Below are 18,759 nucleotides of genomic sequence, written 5' to 3'. Positions count from 1 at the left end.
CCCCAAGCTGTGTGATCTCGGGCCAGTCTCTTCTCTCTGGTGCTTCGGTTTCCTCTGTAAAGGAGGCTTTTGGCTGCATGTGCTCTTCTCAATCCTGTGAGCCTGTTAACCTCAGACTATGTACTGTGTGTAGTTTCTTTCCCAAAAGGGCATTCAGCCCACCTAGAAGACCTGGTTTCTGTCCTTAAAGAACTTACTATTATAATAAACAGACTGGGCTCTCAAGTTTCCATTTAGTGCAGGCTAATAATTCTTCAACACTGTTTGTCCTGGTTTTGCCCTAGAAGGCCAACTGGAGCAAGTTAATGCTTCTGAATTTCCGGCTCAGCTACCTGAACACTCACATCGAGGGCTTCTGTTCAAGACCCTTCGCTATCCTCCCGGCCTGGGGGCTCTCTAAGGCCTGTCAATGGCCTGTTAGGGAATCGCTGACATGTGTGGGAATGAGCACTCGGCCCCTGACACTTGGCCCCTGTGATCCTGCCAAAGTCATTCTGGGACCGGTTCCTCGCCTGTAAAATCGGGCTCATTCACCACAAACTAGCCACCAAGGGCCGTCTGCTCCACCTTCAGGGCAGTGAGCCAGAGGCTTTGGTCATAGGGCTTTTCAGGAAAATTGAGGCACAGTGATCTGTGCCTCTGGAAGGAATGGCCAGACCCAGGAAGAGGAAAGTGGATCAATGGGTGGGCGGACGGGCCAACGGGCCGGGCAGCCAGATGCAGGCACCGATCGGTGGAGGCTGCCCCAGTGCGGGGGGTGGGGAGCAAGGCTTAGGAAGACCTGGGCTCGGGAGTCCCGTGCTCCCATCCCGCCATCCCTCAGCGGTTCCAGGTAGTTCTACACAAGTGAAATCGCCCAGCCCGCGCTCCGTGTGCAGGGGCGGGGGGAACCAGGGGTTCCCTCGGGCGGTAGGAAAGGACCAGTTCTCGGGGAAAACTCCGGCTGCTTCTGCCGGACCACTTAAACCTTTAGCGGGCGGGACGCGGCCGCCTTCGTGGGGTCGAGTTTTTGGTCACTGGGTTACAGGCCCGCCAGGTCCCTGATGGTCCGGCAGCCGCATCTCCAGGTATCCCCCGTCGGGCTGGGGATGGGGGAAGAATCGGGCTCTGCCGCCGGCCCCGCCTCCACAGGGGCCGCGGGTCTTGCCGGACCCTGAGCGTCCGCTAGGCGGCGCCCGGGAGGCGCAGCACCGAGCTCGGACGGTCCAGAGTCGGAGCCGCCGCTGTCCGGGTGGGGGAGGGATTTTATTTCCTAAACAACGGGGGAGCGAGGCGGGGCCTGGCGAGGTCGGGGCGGGGCCTGTCGGGGGCGGGGGGCGGGTGTCGCGGGGCACGGCGCCCCGAGAAGGACGCTAGCCTGAGCCGCCGGCGCTCACTCTGCGGAGCAGCCGTTTCTCGAGTCCTCTGCGCTCCGGGAGCGAGCGGCCGCCTCTCGCCCTCTCACGTAAGGCCGGGCGCCGGGGGTCCAGATCGGGGAGCCGGGCGGGGGTTTGCGGGGAAGAAGGCGGGGCGCCTGGCCCCTCACCCCGCGCAGCACCTGCGGGCAGGGCACGGGCCCCCTGCCCCGCTCCTGGCGCAGGCGCGAGCGCTCCTTGGGTGACGCCCCCGAAGTAAAACGGGGGCTCCGGGGCTCCGGGACCTCGGCCCCGACCCCCCCCGGGGCCAGGCTTCGCCCAGGGGCAAGGGCGCCCCGGGGGAGTGCCCCCCCCCGCCTCTCTCAGGCCCATTTAACGAGAGCCGCCCCGGGGGGGACCTGCCCATGGGAACCTAGGCCCCGAAGCCCCGGGCCTGCCTTCCCCGGCGCGCTTGTCCGGGCAGACCGTGAGCCCCGGGCTTTTCGGGCCCGTCACGCTCCGCGGGGACCCGCCGGCCCCGAAGCCAGGGCCCAGGAACCCCATCAGCCCACGGGGCGTCGCCGCGCTAGCATTTCCCACCCGCCGATAGTCCGAAGGGCGGGGGAGAACCGGGAGGCCCGAGCTCTGGTCCAGAGCCCCGTGCTGGTGCGCGAAGCAGGCTGGCGTCGAGGGCGGGCCCTGGGTTCCGGCCCTGTCAGCTCTGCGACCCACCAGGTGTGCATCTCTTTTAGATGGCGAGCTATCCCTCGTAGGCGTCTGTGTCCGCGCGGCCGTAGCCACCCTCCGGCTACCCTCCTTCCCCCAGCGGGGATGGAAATGATAACCTCGGAGCTCTCTTTTTTTCCCATTGAGCAAAAGCGGGGCTTGGGAGTGGGAGACTTCTTCCGCCCTTTTCCGCTCTTTGAGTTACACGATTACCCCTCCCCAATGATAAGTGCCCCCTCAAAGCTGCCGCCTTGAAAGAAGGGATCTGCCCGGCTGTGACGGAAGGTCCCGGAGAGGATTTCAGGAAAAAACCAGCACTTTACTAAACTGGGAAAGGAGCGGGCCCTTTTGCCTTGGATGCTGTGATCTTCCGTTGACGGAGCACCCAGGTGGGAAATTTTGTGAGAATTAAATGATTGCAGGCTCAAGGTACGCGCGCTGCTTTCCTATTTTTCAGACTTTTTCTCCATCCCGGGCTAAGGAGGCTGCGGTTTTCCCAGTCTGGACCACCGATAGGGTCATGGATTACCAGAACCGGAAGCTGCCCGAGTGCTCATGGAGCCGATTTTTTAATTTTGCAGGAAAGGAAACTTTGCTCTCATTCCAAATCCACCCACTTCCCAACGGACCATGCTGGTTCCGTGTCGGGAAGGAGAAGGAACCTTTGAGGAGAGAGAAATCATTTTGTATTCCACCTCCCAGCTTCTTAAACCGATTCATAACCCTGTATGAAGTCTTGTCACAGTGTGGGGACCGTGAAGTTATGATTTATTACCTCAAAATGCCTGGCTTTGTACGCCTATTTTATATACCTGGGGCCGTGTAAAAATTTCTTAGGCAAAAAAAGAGTCCCCTACACCATCTGCTGTATAGAGATATTGGTATTTATTAGGGAGGGAAGGGGGAGGAGTGGGTACGCTGGTCTTGGAACAGGCAACGCCCATATTTGGTCGAGAAAAATTAATTTGCTTCATTGCAGCTTTTCTTTGTGAGATAAAAACAGATGTCCAACTTCAATGAATCAGCAGAGTTGAACTCCAACCAGAAGAAATGACTTAAATGTAGACTTTGGGGGGAAATGCCCAGTCAAGGATGTCTTGGGAAGATACCAAGTGGATGGAAGGGAGGAGGAATAAGCATTTATGTGCCAGCTACTGTGCTAAGAGGGTTACAGTTGTTATTTAGTTTGTTTTTCACTTCTACTATTAGAGATAGGTGTGAAATTACTCCCAATTTTCCAATTCCAACCAGGGAATGGAATAAACCAAAAAGGAGCAAAGTTTGGTGAACACCTTTTCTCTTTAAACTCTTAAAGTTTTCTAGTCTTGAAGCCAGGCGTCCATTGGTAGAAGGGTCCTTTCAATTTTATAGGAAGATCTGAGGATGAATTTGCTTTGTAGGTAGAATAAAATCATAGATTTTATACCTCAAAGGGACCTTTGAACTCATCTAGGCTGCAGGCAACCTTTCATCCCTCCTTCCTCTTTCCATCTCCAGGCTGCAAACTCTTGAGTCATTTAATCTTTAATGGGCTGAATAAGTGAACCTCAGTAAGGAGGAAAGAGTGTGACAATTATCAAATGGAGCTAGCTGGATCACATTGTGCCTTTGTAACTTTAGCAGAATAATTTCTATGATATTCAGGTGAGTGTTTAGATGGCCTTAAGCTTTTTGATCTCTAAACTTGAATGTAGGTACAATTTTTGTCTTGTGGCTTTGAGGATTATTATGGGTTGTTTGTGTAACAACAGAGAACTTCCCATGTGGCCTTGGTCTAAATTAAGGTCTGTATCTTCCCCTCTTTCTGAATAACATAACAGTAGATAATCTTAAATCTCATTTCAGACTGAAGGTGTTCATGAAGTACTCCATAGGGTACTTCAGATCTCTTGATACTGCATTTTCCTCGGTTTCTTGGAAGAAGGATCAATTTACTAATTTGCTTTTAAAAAACATTTTTATTGATACTTTTATTATTATATCACAGTTATTTCTTGAGATGAGGCAAATCTGCCCCCATTTAGTCATCCAGATTAAATTCTTCTGTGTGACAAATAAAAGCAATTAAAAACACATGATAGAATGTTGTGAACACACATCTTCTAACTCTTAAGTCTAACACTCTATCCACTGGGCTGCCTGATCTACTTTAGATGTCAAAGAGTTTTAAGATTAAGAGAAGAGGAAGAGATGGCACTCCCATGGAATGATCTGTTTTCTTAGTCAAATAAGAGTAGAGGTCTTCGTCTGGGAGGGAAGGAAGTATGGGAGACTCTAAAAAAGAGAATGTTTTGGAATTGCTGTGGAGAGGAGTGGGTGAGGGAGTTAATGAGAGCCGGGAAACAGGATTGCCTTAGGAAGCTGGAAGGATTGAATTGCCAGAAGGACCTGGCAAAATTGTTGCTCAAGAGGTAGATCACGTGGTCACAGATTTTTATTTATTCATTCATTTATTGCATTTAATATTTTTTCTAATTACTTAAAGATAATTTTCTATATTGATTTTTGTGTGATTTTTAGTTCCAAAATATTTCTCCCTCCCTTCTTCCATCTCCCTAAGGCAGCAAACAATCTGATATAGGTTATATATATATATATATATATATATATATATATATATATATATATATACACACACTATCTTGTTAAATATATTTCCATTTTAGTCATGTTGTGAAAGAAGAAACAGATTAGAAGGAGAAAACCATGCAAAAGAAAGAACAAAAACAAGTGAAAATGGCATGCATCCATCTGCACTTAGATTGCATAGTTCTTTTTTGGGGTGTGGATGGAATTTTCCATCTCTAGTCTTTTGGAGATTCCTTGGATCATTGTCTTTCTGAGAAGAGTTCAAAGGGTCATAATTGATCGTTGCACAATATTTCTGATACCAGGTCACAGATTTTTAGAGATAGAAGGAATCTGAGACAGAATTCAGACCAATTCTTTCATTTTGAAGGTCTAGGAACTGGCCTGGGATAACATCAGAAGAAAGTAGCAGAACAAGGAATTATGGCTGTGGGATCCCAATTTAGTCCCTCCTGGATGGCAGCCTTCTCCAGCTGAGCGGTCCTTGACTAGAGTAGATTCCCCTGGGTTCTGCCTCCATCATGTTCTCAGAGCACAGGTGGACCAGGAAGGCAACTCCGATGTGCCGAGGGCCAGCCAAAGCCATGGCCAGACTTCTGAATTCTTTCCTCGGTTTTTACCCCAAGTCAGCCGAGGGCTACTTTTATTTAGACGATATGTTTGGGGCTGTGGTTAGCCTTCTGCTTAAGATCCCACTGCCCTGGAAACTCCAAGACAGCTTGACTTCATTCACTTCAGCAGCATGAATTAATGGCTAGGTGTTGCAGAAAAAAGCAAAGGGAGCTTACTTTCTTTAGGGGCTATATAGCAAAAAAACGCAGAGGAGTAAAGACAAAATATGAAAAATAAAAAGTGTGTGTATGTAAATGCAAGTAAGTGGGCTTAACCTTGAAGGAAGATAAAAATTCTAGATAATCATCCCAGTTAAAAATGGAATATGTTGAGCTCATACCATATATTGATGGTTGGTTGACCTTGGACACTATATAACGCAATCCCCATCCCTGAGACCTAAGGAGGTTATGGGACATACTTCAAATCACCCAGGTCATTGAAGGAATAAGCTGGAGGAGATTTGAACCTGGGTCTTCTGACCCCAGATTTAATGCCTTCTTCCGCAAATAAATGGAATTTTATATTTAGAGAATTAGACTAGTAGAGGTCAGTTTGATCGGAATGAGGAAGCCTGCAATTAGCCTGCAAAGGTAGTCTGGGATTCTTTTTAGGAAGGACTATGTTAAACAGAGGACTTTGCATTCTGTCCTGGACATGATAGATGATAGAGAAGAGGGAAATCACTCAAATTATTCCTGTTTCACTTGCATTTATTTCTCCCATTTTGCTCGCTATTATCCTTCCTACCTGAATTCTCTTTCCCTTTTCTGAATTTCACTTAGCTTATTTGCAAGATGAGGTAGATTTTTCACATGATCCCTGTCTGTTCCTCAAACTTTAGGCTGATTTAATAATGACAGTTCACTTTTATGACCTATAAAAGTGCTTTATAAAGTACTAGGTAATCAGTAATTTAATCAAATACACAATATTTGTGTTTTAGCCCCAATTTACTAGTGAGGGAACTTAGAAACGGAGCAGGCATTTATGCCCACTATCACATGGCAAATAAGTGAAAAGGCTTGGCAGTGTGGTGTAAGGGGAGAGTTGAGATGTGAAAAATCGGAGTTTGCATTCTGTTTTGGCTTCCTTTTCCTCCGAGTTATCTATAAAATGATGCAGTTAGACTAGGCTGGTCTCCTGGTTCTAGTCTTTTGTCATTGCCCTGCCACTAAATTGTGCCAGAGAAAAGCTTTTATTTTTAGAGAATGCCATTCTGCTTAGAGCCTCCATCCTGCCAGCTACTTGGTCTCCAAGTAGTCTAATTCTGTGTTAAGAAGCAGACCCTTGTAGGCTAATTAGGTCTTGGGCTGGAGAAAGAGGAATGAAATTTGCAGCAATAAAGAAACAACCCCTCTGTGTTTTGCCTTGATCAATCTGTGCCTACCTAGAGCATTGGATTTTGTTCTGGGTGGTCCCTTAGAAGGTCCTTGCCAAGAAAGGCCTGGAGGCCATTGGGAAATGAAGTAGATGGAGAGTTTTAGGAAAGATGTGATAGCTGTCTTTTTGATGCTCTTTTAAAAATATTGCTTTTATGTTCTGATGCTTTTCTTAAAAATATATATTGCTGTTATACTCCGATGATTCTATAGAGGCCTCCCTGATGTAACAAAAGAATATGGTACAGGAAAATAAACCAACACATTGGCCACAGCCAGCAACACATAGCTCTTTCAAGCCTGAAAGTAGACATTTCTTAGCCATTGCTTAGGTTGATTGTCACCTGGACTAAGGATTAATTGTTCCTTTCACATTGTGACTTTTTCATCGGGGCTTAGATCTATTGTTGGGTTGGTTAAAGAGAATAATTGGGAATTTGGGTGGAGTTCTAGGGAAGCTGTAGACAAATGAAGGCCAGCAGACAATATAGAACCATAACTAATTACTTAATCTAAACAGGCTACCATAAATATCTCATAAAAGAATAAGAAAAAATTCATATTTCTGATCAGGTACAGATGGAAGCTAAAAGTTTTATGTGGGGGTACCATACCTCTAAACTCGCAAAATGTATAAGGGATAACTATTTGATCCCTGGAGACAGACTGAGAAGCAAGGGGCTTATGTGGAGGTACCACACCCCTAAACCCTTACAACGTATAAGGGATGACTCTATTTCACCCCCCAGGACAGACTTAGAAACAAGGGGCAGAGAAGCTCCAGAGAAATTAGTCTTGATCTCAGGAGAGAGAAAACCAAGCACAGAAACATCCCTAATAATTAGAGATGCCTGAGCTAGATGGTGCAGGAGATGGAGGACTGGGCTTTGAATCACGAATACTCGTCTTAATGATTTCAAAACCTGTCTTCATATGGTTACCAGCTGTGTGATTCTGGGCAAATGACTTTACTGTCTGCCTCAGTTTCCTTATCTGTAAAATGGGTATCATAATAGCATCTACCTATCATAATTAAGCATCTACTTCCCAAGGTTGTTATAAGGATCAAATGAGATCTTGGTAAAGCTCTTTGTAAACCTTTCAGAGTTATATAAGTGCTAGCTCTTATTTATTGTAGATAAATCAAGGGGTCATTGAATTAAACTCCAGGTATGTGCCCCCAACTTCAGTGCTCTTTTCACTGCGTCATGATGCCTCTCCATAGCTTCAGAGGTCCCTCCGCAGTTGATGGACCGCTGTAGTTTTGTACATCCTTTCCCACTACCCTGGTGTGAACTCACACATACTTCTGCTTGTGTTCAGTTGTCATGTGTGAAGCCTTCTACTTCCCTGTTTTGTCCAGAAACATTTTTAAATTTTATATTTGATGGGAAGTTGAGCATATTGTAGAAGTAATATCTCCCTATGTGGGCCAGGAAAGTAATTCAGAAGTTCCTTCTTGTGCTAGGATTTAGCCACTTGTGAATTACAACCTGGATAGACATTTTCTTTTTCTGGGTCTCAGTTTCTTCATATGTAAAATAGAAAGGTTTATCTGGTTGATTTGTCAGGTCCCTTCAAGATTTTAACTTTTTTTTTTTTTCTTGTCACTAAAGACAGAGCCAGGGAATGAAATGACAGAGGGACCCCTCCATGATCTCAGCAAATCCCTGTTTCCTCTACATCTCAGTATCTTGGGGTAGCCAGGAAAAAAAGGGTTGGACAAAAGTCCTTCCTGTCACCTTCTCTAGAAGTTATTAAAATACAAGATGGAGAGGTATACCTCCTCAGATAGCACTTTGCCTGAAAAAGATCCGGGGGTGTGAATGGACTGCCAAGTCTACATGAATCAGCAATGGGATCTAGATGCTTTTTTGCTAATGAAGGTCTGGCTGCATTGAGAGGCAGTTTCCAAGAATAGAGAGGCGATAATCCTGCTGCCCTCTGTTCCGGTCAGATCACATTTGGAATATTATATTCAGTTCTGGGAACACCAACGTGGATTTTATAAGGCATCCCGAGAAAGACAAGTAGAAGGTTGAAAGGCATCAGGTTGGTTGAAGCGGAGGGGATGCTGATCATGGAGAAGAGAAGGCTTGCTAGCCATCTTCAGTATTTGAATGATTGCTGTTGGGTCCCAGAGGGCAGATCTGGGAACAATTAGGAAGAGTTACAAATACATCAATTTACTCTCCCCGTCTGGAAAAGCTTTCTTAACAATTCAGGCAATCCCCAAGTAGAATGAGTGCCTCTGGGAGTGGTGGATCTCTTCTTACTGAGATTCTCACACCAAGGTTGGGTAACCATTTTTCTTTTTTTTTTTTTTTTTCCAGATGTAACCAGCAGCTGTTACTGGGGGCTAGAGTTGAAGGCAAATCTTTTTAGATTTTTTTTTTTTTAGGAAGGATTTTTGTAGGGCATGGGTTGGGTAAGATGACCACTTAACTCCCTGCAAGCTTTAAAACTTAGTGATTTTTTTTTCCCTCCTTTCAAGGATCCTTAACAAGAACTTTGAGAGGGAAAAGAAATTTATTCAGCTTGTCCCATCCCAACATAAAGAGTGAAAAGGCAAAGACTTAACTGAGGAGATTCTAGCCAAGGATTCAGCTCTAATGCCTTTCCCTTATTTATTTACAGCCATTCTTGGGGACCCAAACCTGGAAGGATCTGATTAAGGGGGGAGGAAAGAGGGCTGGAAACTGAATAGTCCTCAGACAGCTAGATAGAGAAGGTGGCTGATTCTGGCCACCTTCATTATGTCAGTGACAGGCTTAAGAATAAAAGATGAAAATATGGGCAATTTAGATTTTTTTCTTGATTTAAAGGTGTTTCCTAGATTTTCCCTGGCCAGTGACAATGACTCAGATTTATTGTTTCTCCCCTTTAGGAAATCCTTATTTTTCTTATTAGAGAAACCAGAGCAGAGAGGAAGGGCAGATCAGATCACTATCTAACTTCCTTTGTCCAAGCTTTGCTAATTTAAGGGCTGTTCTGGGGCTTTGGTTAACTTAACTTTGCCCCTGCCAACTTATTTCCAAAGGATCAGTCTGTGAACCCAGTCAGACTATAGAACAATGAAGGGCTGAACTTCATCTGAACAGAAAGGTTAGATACTGAAAAAAGATCAGAACAAGGGAAATGCCATTCCGAGTCAGACCAAGGACCACCCATCCTATGGCTCTGCCTTTGCCAGGGGATACTTCCGGACAGGGAAATTGATTCAGTGTGGAAATTAGTTGTTGAGAGAAGTCATGGTTTCCCAGAGATTAGAATTATATTCCTTATTTTCCCAGACTGGCGCTGCCCTTCAGCAGTTCTGCAAATACCTGAAGATGGCTAGTAAGCCATCCCTGAGCCTTTTCTTGGCCAAAGTCAGCGTCCCCCTCTCTTTCAACCACCCAGCACCTTTCAATATCCTGCCTTCTCAGGATGCCTTATTAAATCCTGATTGGTGTTCCCAAAACTGAGCACAATATTCCCACCCTATTGTGTCTCTCCAGGACTCCACTCTCTCCAGGATTCACCAGAGCCCAATAGTCTTCCATGGCCACTACGCAATCTTCCCTTTGTGGAAGCTCTTTAAGCAGCTGGTCTTTGGCATTTGTATTTTCATTTCTTGGTGCAGAATACACACTTAGTAAAACTTATTTTTAGCACACTGACAGATCCTTAGCCTAGTTTCTGGTCCCATCAGAGCCGAGGGAAATAGCCCTGAGGAACTGGGAAGAGTTTTTCTTGTGCCAAGGTTCATGTGCCCTGCCTGGGTGCCTGCTGCCGTGACTATTGATTATGTCAGTTAGTTGGCCAGACTTAATTATCTTTTCAGAAAGAATATTACTAAGTAAGGGCAGGAATAGTAATGGTAAAGATAAGTGGTACAAAACTTTCCCTTGCCTTAAAGTCTGTGACCAGGTTTCTTATGAGTATATACTGAGTCTAGGAAAAATAGGTTTAAGCTTAGCTAGCAAACAGCAAAAACCTTGGTTCTTAGAAGTCCTTTTGCTCGTGTCTTAATGCCGTTACATGTGGAATTCTTTGCAAAGCCTTGAGTCTGTGCAATTTTGTCCTTGTCTCCATGTTATTCAGAGATTTTACTAGGGTACCTATGGACAGATGGGAAGTTCAAAAGACCTCTAGAAGCTTAAACTCCCCTAAGACCTTTCTCTGACAAAATCAGGATAGGAGGCAGCTGATGTCTTGGGAGAAGGACTATTCTCCCTTAGGAGTGCTTTCTATCCAGGAGTTTCACTGGAATGGCGTTCCTTTATGGGAATTCCCCTGTTCCAACAAACTGGCTAGTTTCATGGAGCCCCAGAGGGCATAAATGAGGCCCTCAGCCAATCCAGATGGAACCTAGGGAAGTGTCTAGACTGTGTTCACACGTAATGAACAATCAACTTGTGTTCTCACCTGAGCCAAGTGGAGGTGGGGTGGTTTCAACTCTACCCCTCCAATTAATTAATGAATTCATTCATCCTTTTATTCCTCAGGCTTCTGGAAGCAGGCACCTAGACCTGGTTAAGCAGCCTTTGTCCACTAAGTTAGACTTGTTTCTTTTTCTGATCCTACTGCTAATTAGCTGTTACTTTGGCACAGTCATTTGGCCAGAAGTTTAGCTTCCTTTTCTATAAGATATGGAGTTTGAACTAAATGAAGTCTTAAATCTCCTCATGGATTTGTTCTGTTTCTTCCAATCTGGCTTCTTATTTCCAAGTCAAAGGAAAACTGATAGGTGGGAAAGAATGAAGTGGGTACCATCAAAGGGCCTGGCTTTCACTTCCTTTGCCCGACATTTTCAGCTGTAGGAAAGGCGCCGATTTTTTTAGACTGAGCTGGTTTCCCTTTAAGGGACTGACTGGGAGCTGCCTTTGTGCTTGGTTGGCTCAGGAAGACCAGGACCTGAATTACTGAGTTGACTTCTAATTCTGGGCATGAAAGGGTCAGCCTGGAGGTTTTAGCACAATTCCTGTTTTCCTCCTGGGACAGCTTGCTGGCCAAGTGCTTCCAGTTGTTACAGTGAACTCAGAAGAAAAAAGGGAGTAATATTTGATTTGAGTCTAATTTAAAATGTATCCCTTTTAATATTGTCACAAGTAAAGTTGGTTTATAAGGCATGTTATGGTGCAAAAATCCCTAATTACACTGCAGCCCTGAGCTGAATTACTGAAGTTAGATCTGAGTTAGGTTAGACCCAAAACACTTATTAGGTATGTGATGCTGGCTAAGTCAGTGTTACTTCTTTGTGCCTAAGTTTCTTCATCTGCAAAATCACTTTAATGATATCTAAAATAACTCTTAGGGTTGTTGTAAGGCAGGAGTAAGATTGCAGGGAAAAACAGTCCAGCAAAATGTCAGATGGGATGATTATTTTTGACATGCTGCTAGGGGCAGGCTGGTGCACGGAAGGAACATTAGCTCTCGTCTCTCCAAATACAGCGTTCAAATCCCATATCTGCTATTTTTCTGTGGGATCTTAGAAAAAAATCACTTGATTTCTGGACCTCAGTTTCCTTGTCTATAAAATGAGAGATTTGGACTACATGGATTCTGAGGACTCTTCTCTCTCTTGATTTCTATCTAGGTAGGTGGATAGGTAGGTAGAATCTATAATCTAGAAGAAAGCCCAGAAGAAACAAAAAGTGTTTAGAAAAGGCCAGTTTCTTGTCTCCTTTCTAAACTAGAAGCTGTCCTGGATACCAAATGGATATTTTAACCCCTGAGGAGTTATTCTGCGATGTGTGTTTTTACCTTTTCAGGTCCTAAAAGAGTTCGACATGATGGGGAACATCAGTACAAGCAATCTCCTGTTCGGTCTCCTGGTCTTGGCGATGTTCTGGAGCCAAGGTGGGTCAGCTCTGTGAATGAGCCAAGAGCCCATGGACACCTTCCTCGCTTATAGCACTAGGCCACAGGACGGCCCTGACCTTGGGTCCACTTCCTCCCTGGATCACAGTCCCTTCCTCTGCTGTGGTCCCATGCTTACTTACAGTCTCTTCCTCTGTTACGGACCTGTCTCTGTTAATGATCTCTTCCTCTAGTACCAGCCCATCTGCAGGCACAGAGCAGCAAGGCAAGAGCAAAGGGAGGGAAAAAAAGAGCAATGAAGAGTCTCTGGAGAGCCTGAGCTCGAAGCTGGCTCTTAGCACTTTTGGATCATAGCTCTGTCCTGTCTGTGCACAGTGTGCAAGTGGGACCAGAGCGGGCCCAAAGGCCCCGCCCATTTGAGAATCTCTAATTTATATAGGACTTCTTAAACTTTTCCCACTCACCACCCCTTTTCACCCAAGAAATTTTGACATCACCCCAACTATACAGACAAATAAAATAGAAAGTGTATGAATCAAACATTTACTGATAACAAATCATAATTTCATGACCCTCACATTCAGCTGCACATATAGAGTATAACCCACAGTTAAAGAAGCTTTGGTCTAGAGGACATCCTTTAAATATACGCGTGTATGCACACATACAGAGCACTTAGACGTGTATACAATACACACATGTATGCATAGGTCTGCAACATAACACATGCATACAATATATTCAAATGGACACGGGTGTATATGCAGGCACACAGACATAGAAATGCACAATATTAATACTACACATGGCAGTGCGTTGTGCTCAAGTAGGTACCGTGCACATACATATTTACAAATGTATAGCACAGTATGTATGTGCAGTATGCACATATACCTATGATACTGATATGTGGACACAATATCCATAGGTGTATGGTACCTAGAACATATTTATGCACACAACACACGTGTAGTTGTACATGCAATATATACATGACATATTTACATGCACACACAACATGTGTGACAAGTATTTGTGTGCATGTATAGGTATCGGGAGAGCAGGGTTTGGAATCACGAAGACATGAGTTAAATAGTTGGAGTAGGAACAGAGAAAAAGCTACTCCAGAAAGAACTGAGGTGGGATACAAAATGAGCAATGAACTTGAGCTTCACACACAGGATCTGAGTTTGAATTTTAACTCAGTTAATTAGGGCTTGCTTGAATTTGGTCAAGTCACTAAATCCCTCTGACCTTAGTTTCCATTAATAAGTAAATTGAGGGGGCTGAATTCCATGAAAGCTAATTCATAATCTACATGGTTTAGTCATTTAGGTTGTTTTGGAGTTTTGCAGATGGGGATGTGAGAATGGTCAGGGAGATAGACCTGATTATATAAAATGCAGCAAAACCAATGTCTTGAATTCAGAGGATCTTTTTTTCTTAAGCGGGAAGATCTCATAGAATCCTAGATTTAGAGCTGAACAGACCCCTAGAAATCATTTAGTTTAATGAGGTTAAGATAATTAGAACAAAGGTGCACTCATATTGGCAGTCTTAAATCTCTAAAGCAAGGATAGAATTGTATTATTCTCTTACTATCCCAGAATAATAAGATCTAATTTCAAATCCTGCCTCAAAGACTTACTAGCTGTATGATCCTCGACAAGTTACTTATCTTTGCTTCAGTTTCCCTATCTGTGAAATGAAAAAAATTTAGATTTTAAGAGCCATTTATAGCTCTAAATCTATCATTGTATGGTCCTAAATTTTTGCCAATCTACTGGGTCCTTGATGTTAGTTTTTCTTGTGTGTTACAGGTGATGCTCTGAAATGCTACCAGTGTGAGATTCCTACAACACAATCCTGTACCGAGAACATTACTTGTAAACCTGACGAAGACGCGTGCCTTTGGTTTATGTCGTGTAAGCTTTCCTTTCTCTTGCTTTAAATGTCTCTTTCATAGTCACAAATGTAGACTAGGCTACACCTTGTTGGGATCAGTATTTTCCAAGGCAGCTCACTTAGGAAGATCAGGCCAGGACTTCAAATACTTCTGGTCCTGCTCCAATTACTGACCATTTCTTGGGACCAGAGGATCAACTTAATAATGTGCTGATTAATAATATAAGGCGCTGGGGTCGCTGTTAATCACTGTTCTTATTACTCTTCCAGCTGGTAGAGCCACTTGGGAAATCAAATAGCAGCAGCAGTAATAGTGGTGGTGATGATACTGCAAGTAGTACTAGTAGAGTGGTAGTGGTTGTACTAGTAGCAGAAGTAGTAGTAGAAGTGCTGCTGGTAATAGTGGTAGTAGTAGAATTAATAGCAGCAGCATCAGTAGTCCTGGTGGGAGTGGTAATACTAGTACTAATAGGGTGGCAGTGGTTGTACTAGTAGCCATAGTAATAGTAGTGCTGCTGCTGGTTATCATGGTAGTAGTAGCAGTAATTAATTAATTAATTAATTATGGCTTTGTAAATGCTCCCACTAAAGTTCAAATCCCATCTTTAGTTTAAATCTTAAGGCTGAATATGGAAAGGGACCTTAAGGAGCTAGTTCCCTCAAGATGCTCAAGTTTCAGTTAAATGTCTCTTGTCAGGGAGAGATATCTTTGAGAAGGATTAATTAATTAACTTTTATTAATTTCTCCTTTGATTTTTCAGGATTTCTAATTTGATGTTTAATTGGGGACTTAAAATTTGTTCTTTATCTAGTGTTGTTGTTGGGTTTTGTTTTTTTTTTTTTTGGTTACTCTGCCCAATTTATTGATATGTTATTAATTTATTTTATTGTTGTAAACATTTAGAGGCAAAAAAAAAAATTCTTCCCTAAATACTTATTTGGTGCATCCCACAAAATTTGGTATGTTGTATCAATAATATCAGTGTCTTTAATGAAATTATTGTTTTTATAATATGTTCTTTGACTCATTCTTTAGCATTGGATAATTTAGTTTCCAGTTAACCTTTAACTTAGGCTTCTATGGACATTTTTTTAAATATAATTTTGATTTCAATGTGCTCTGAAAAGGTGGCCTTTAATATTTCTCTTTTTCTGCATTTATCTATGAGGTTTTTATGCCCTAGGACATGGTCAGTTTTTAGAAAGGTGCCATGTACATTTGAGAAAAGGATATAATTTTTTTCTATTCCCATTCACTTTCTCCAGAAGTCTATCATATCTAACTTTTCTAAAATTCTATACATCTCCTTAACTTTTAATTTATTTTATGATTAGATTTATCTACTTAGGAGAGAGGAAAGCAGAGGTCCCCCCATAGTATAGTTTTATTGTCTATTTCTTCCTGTAACTCATTTGGTGAGACCAGTTTGAATAAAGCTAAGGGCATGTGAAGGAGAATAATAGGACTTCCTGTTTACCTAGAATAGGGACCCTTTCTTTTTTTTTACTCCACCTTTCTTTTGTCAAATGAAATGGGAAAGGAAGGAACAAGTATTTATTATGCAACTACTGTATGCTAGGTACTATGCTAAACTCTTTAAAACTATTTCATTTGATCCCCCTAACAACTTTGGGAAGTAGATACTATTACAATCTCCATTTTACAGTCGAGGAAATTGAAACAGACAGGTTAAATAATTTGCCCAGGTCACAAAGTGTCAGCTAGTGTCTGAGATTGGATTTAAATTCAGGGCTTCCTAACTCCAGGCTCTTGTCTTTGGGAGTCAAATTGACTGATTTCTGTAGAATCTTACTAGTTGTCAGTTTCATGGAAGGAGCGTATCCCAGGAATGATTGTGGAAATCCAGAGAGTGGAGGTACCCCCCCCAAAAACCAGAAAGTGAATAGTGGTTGTTTCCCAAATATGGAGAAGATCCAGAAATCCACACAAAGGAATTTAGTCTAATTTGTAGCTTTCTCATTTCAAAGACAAGAATTTCTGTTCCTTAAATCCCAAGGCCCTCTGTACTAGTCAGAATACATCCTCAATCAATAAACATTTATTAAGTACCTACTGTATGTGTGTGCTAAACACTGGGAGATACAAAAGGATGCAAAACACAGACTCTGCCTTCAAGGATCTGCCAGTCCGATTTTGGGATATTGTGTTTATTTCTGGAGATCTCATTTCAGGGAGCCTCAACTATGATGATAAAGGGCTTTTATTCATGTCATGTGATGTAGCGCTAGTTGAAGGAACCAGATGTAGCTCATCTTAGAGAAGAGGAGAGTTAATGGGGATGGGATCTCGGTTTTCAAGTAAAGAGCTGTTGTGGGGAAGAGGGATTAACTTTGTTCTACTTGGTTCCAGAGAACAGAACAAGGACAGAATAGTTTTCAAGCATTCCTTCCTTGGCCACAGGGAAAGGACACATTAACCTGGCTTACAAATATGCCCTGCTCAGGGAACAAGTATCATTAAAACCCTTGTTTCATTGTGACTGGAATGGGTTCTGAAGGAGAACCCTTCTTTATCTGTGGTCTTTTTGTATAGTATTGGGAGTAGGGATTTGGCAACTCAAGTCATCCTATACTCACCATGAGAAGAGGAATGGAAGCAGGCTGGGAGCTGGAGAGGCCAGAAGGATGGGTTGGTATTCACAGCAAGATGGGAGTAAGCTAGTCTTGGAGTTGAGTCTTGCCTCTGGCACATTTCGAGCTATGGGCAAATTATTTGATATTCCAGTGCCCCCAAACCCTTCTCTAAGTAGGTAAATGAGCTGCTAATCAGATTTGGAGGAGGAAATTTCTATTCTGGGAGCACCTTTGTGCTCATACCTTTGTATAGTGAAAAGTACACTGGATTTGGAGTCGGAGTTTAATCTTGACTTTGCTTCTTATTCCCTGTATGACCTTTGGCAAGATACTAACTGCTTGGAACTCTTTGTTTTCTAATGAGTAAAATGAGGAATATTGGGCTAGAGGATATCTAAGAGATCCTTTCTAGCTCTAAATCAAGATTTTTAAAATGTGTATATATGTACATATATAAAATAGATTAATGTATATCATATAATCAATAATTTATAAGAAAAATTATAAATAAATATGAATTTATATAAATTTATCCATACTTTGCTTTGCCCTTTCTGTGAGCTCTGGAAACAATAGCTTTAATATTTAATTGTTTGTTTTTATAACTCTTGTTTTCTGTGTTTTTTTTTTAAAGATGGAAAATATTTCCAAAGATGTTGGAAATTTAATGAATGCAACATAAATGATATTGGAAAAGCCGCTTCTGAAATTACCAACTATCACTGCTGCCAACATGACCTTTGCAATACTGCAGGGATGGGGATCACAGTCAGCAAAGCATCCATAATTTCTGGGCTACTGGTGGTGCTGGTTGTGAACTTCCTATTTTAATTGAATGGAAAGACCAAAAGTCCTGAGGAACAGGATGTGTGTGGGAGGAGTGGGGGGTAACAGTGTTGGAATGGGGGGGAGTGACTTTCCATTTCCATCCCATGAGATCTCAAGTATTCTGTCTTTTTACTAAGTGCATTTTGTATAGGAGAAAGAGATTTAGTTACAGCCTTTCATTTGAGAAGCAGATATCCAAAAATTGTCCTTGGAGGAGTGTATGAAATCTCTGTGGGTACCATTCTCATCCTTAGACAAGCCTCCTGTCTCAGAAGGCATTTTAAATTCTGAAGTGTTGGAAAGAACGCTATAGCTGCTGATAACTTGTTATTTCTGGAGGCTTCCTCAGGCTGTCTGGGCTCCCCTAACCCTCCACCCTAAAGTTGTGTTCATATGTTGGGTGATAGGATAACCATGAGAATTCCCATGTGGCATTTCTTCCCACTTCCCCAGATATCTACATCGATGATCTTGACTGAGTTGCTGTGCCTTCTCATTCTTTGGCTTTCAAATTAAGACTAAATTTTTAAAAACAATCATGCTTCCATCACTGTATGAACTATCCAGGTCCATCCTTTTGGCTCTTGAGTCAGTTTTCAAGCATTCCTTCCTCAGCCACAGGGAAAGGACACATTAACCTGGCTTAAAGATATACCCTGCTCAGGGAACAAGTGTCATTAAAATCCTTGTTTCATTGTGACTGGAATGGGTTCTGAACTGAGAAATGTTAAAAGGGAGCTAGAAATTAATCCTTCTCAAAGATATCTCTCCCTGAGAGAGACATTTAACTGAAACTTGAGCATCTTGGGGGAACTAGATCCTTAGGGTTCCTTTCCATATTCAACCTTAAGATTCAAACTAAAGATGGATTTGGACTTTAGTGGGAGCATTTACAAAGCCAAAATCAATCTGTTACAGTTGTATTAAGCCATCCTCCCACCTACCTGAGCATGAGCTTACCTTAGGAAAAAAATTGTTATTAT

The 18,759-nt window shown here is 43.0% G+C and overlaps 1 protein-coding gene across 2 annotated transcripts; it reads left to right on the top strand.

Moving 5' to 3' along the window:
* The first annotated feature begins 1,298 nt into the window (after window positions 1-1,298).
* CD59 (CD59 molecule (CD59 blood group)) lies at window positions 1,299-18,487 on the top strand. Of its 2 annotated transcripts, none has more exons than XM_031943127.1 (4): window positions 1,299-1,444; window positions 12,400-12,487; window positions 14,269-14,373; window positions 17,583-18,487. In XM_031943127.1, the coding sequence occupies exons 2-4, from the start codon at window positions 12,418-12,420 to the stop codon at window positions 17,777-17,779; spliced, it is 372 nt and encodes a 123-aa protein (XP_031798987.1). In that variant the 5' UTR covers window positions 1,299-1,444; window positions 12,400-12,417; the 3' UTR covers window positions 17,780-18,487. The 2 variants fall into 2 exon arrangements, with proteins under 2 accessions (XP_031798987.1, XP_031798988.1); XM_031943128.1 differs by lacking the exon at window positions 1,299-1,444 and adding an exon at window positions 2,352-2,449.
* Window positions 18,488-18,759: the final 272 nt, after the last annotated feature.

The sequence above is a fragment of the Sarcophilus harrisii genome, chromosome 6 (genome assembly GCF_902635505.1).
Source record: "Sarcophilus harrisii chromosome 6, mSarHar1.11, whole genome shotgun sequence".
In the NCBI taxonomy this organism is placed as follows: domain Eukaryota; kingdom Metazoa; phylum Chordata; class Mammalia; order Dasyuromorphia; family Dasyuridae; genus Sarcophilus; species Sarcophilus harrisii.
The sequence above is the reverse complement of the archived record's forward strand: the minus strand, read 5'-3'. Positions and strand labels throughout refer to the sequence as shown.

What these genes read in the sequence shown, in the direction of transcription:
- CD59 (XM_031943127.1), top strand. Translation starts at nt 12,418, where the DNA reads ATGATGGGGAACATCAGTACAAGCAATCTCCTGTTCGGTCTCCTGGTC. An exon ending in GGCGATGTTCTGGAGCCAAG is followed by an intron (nt 12,488 to 14,268) that starts GTGGGTCAGCTC and finishes TGTGTGTTACAG; the next exon opens with GTGATGCTCTGAAATGCTAC. An exon ending in GTGCCTTTGGTTTATGTCGT is followed by an intron (nt 14,374 to 17,582) that starts GTAAGCTTTCCT and finishes TTTTTTTTAAAG; the next exon opens with ATGGAAAATATTTCCAAAGA.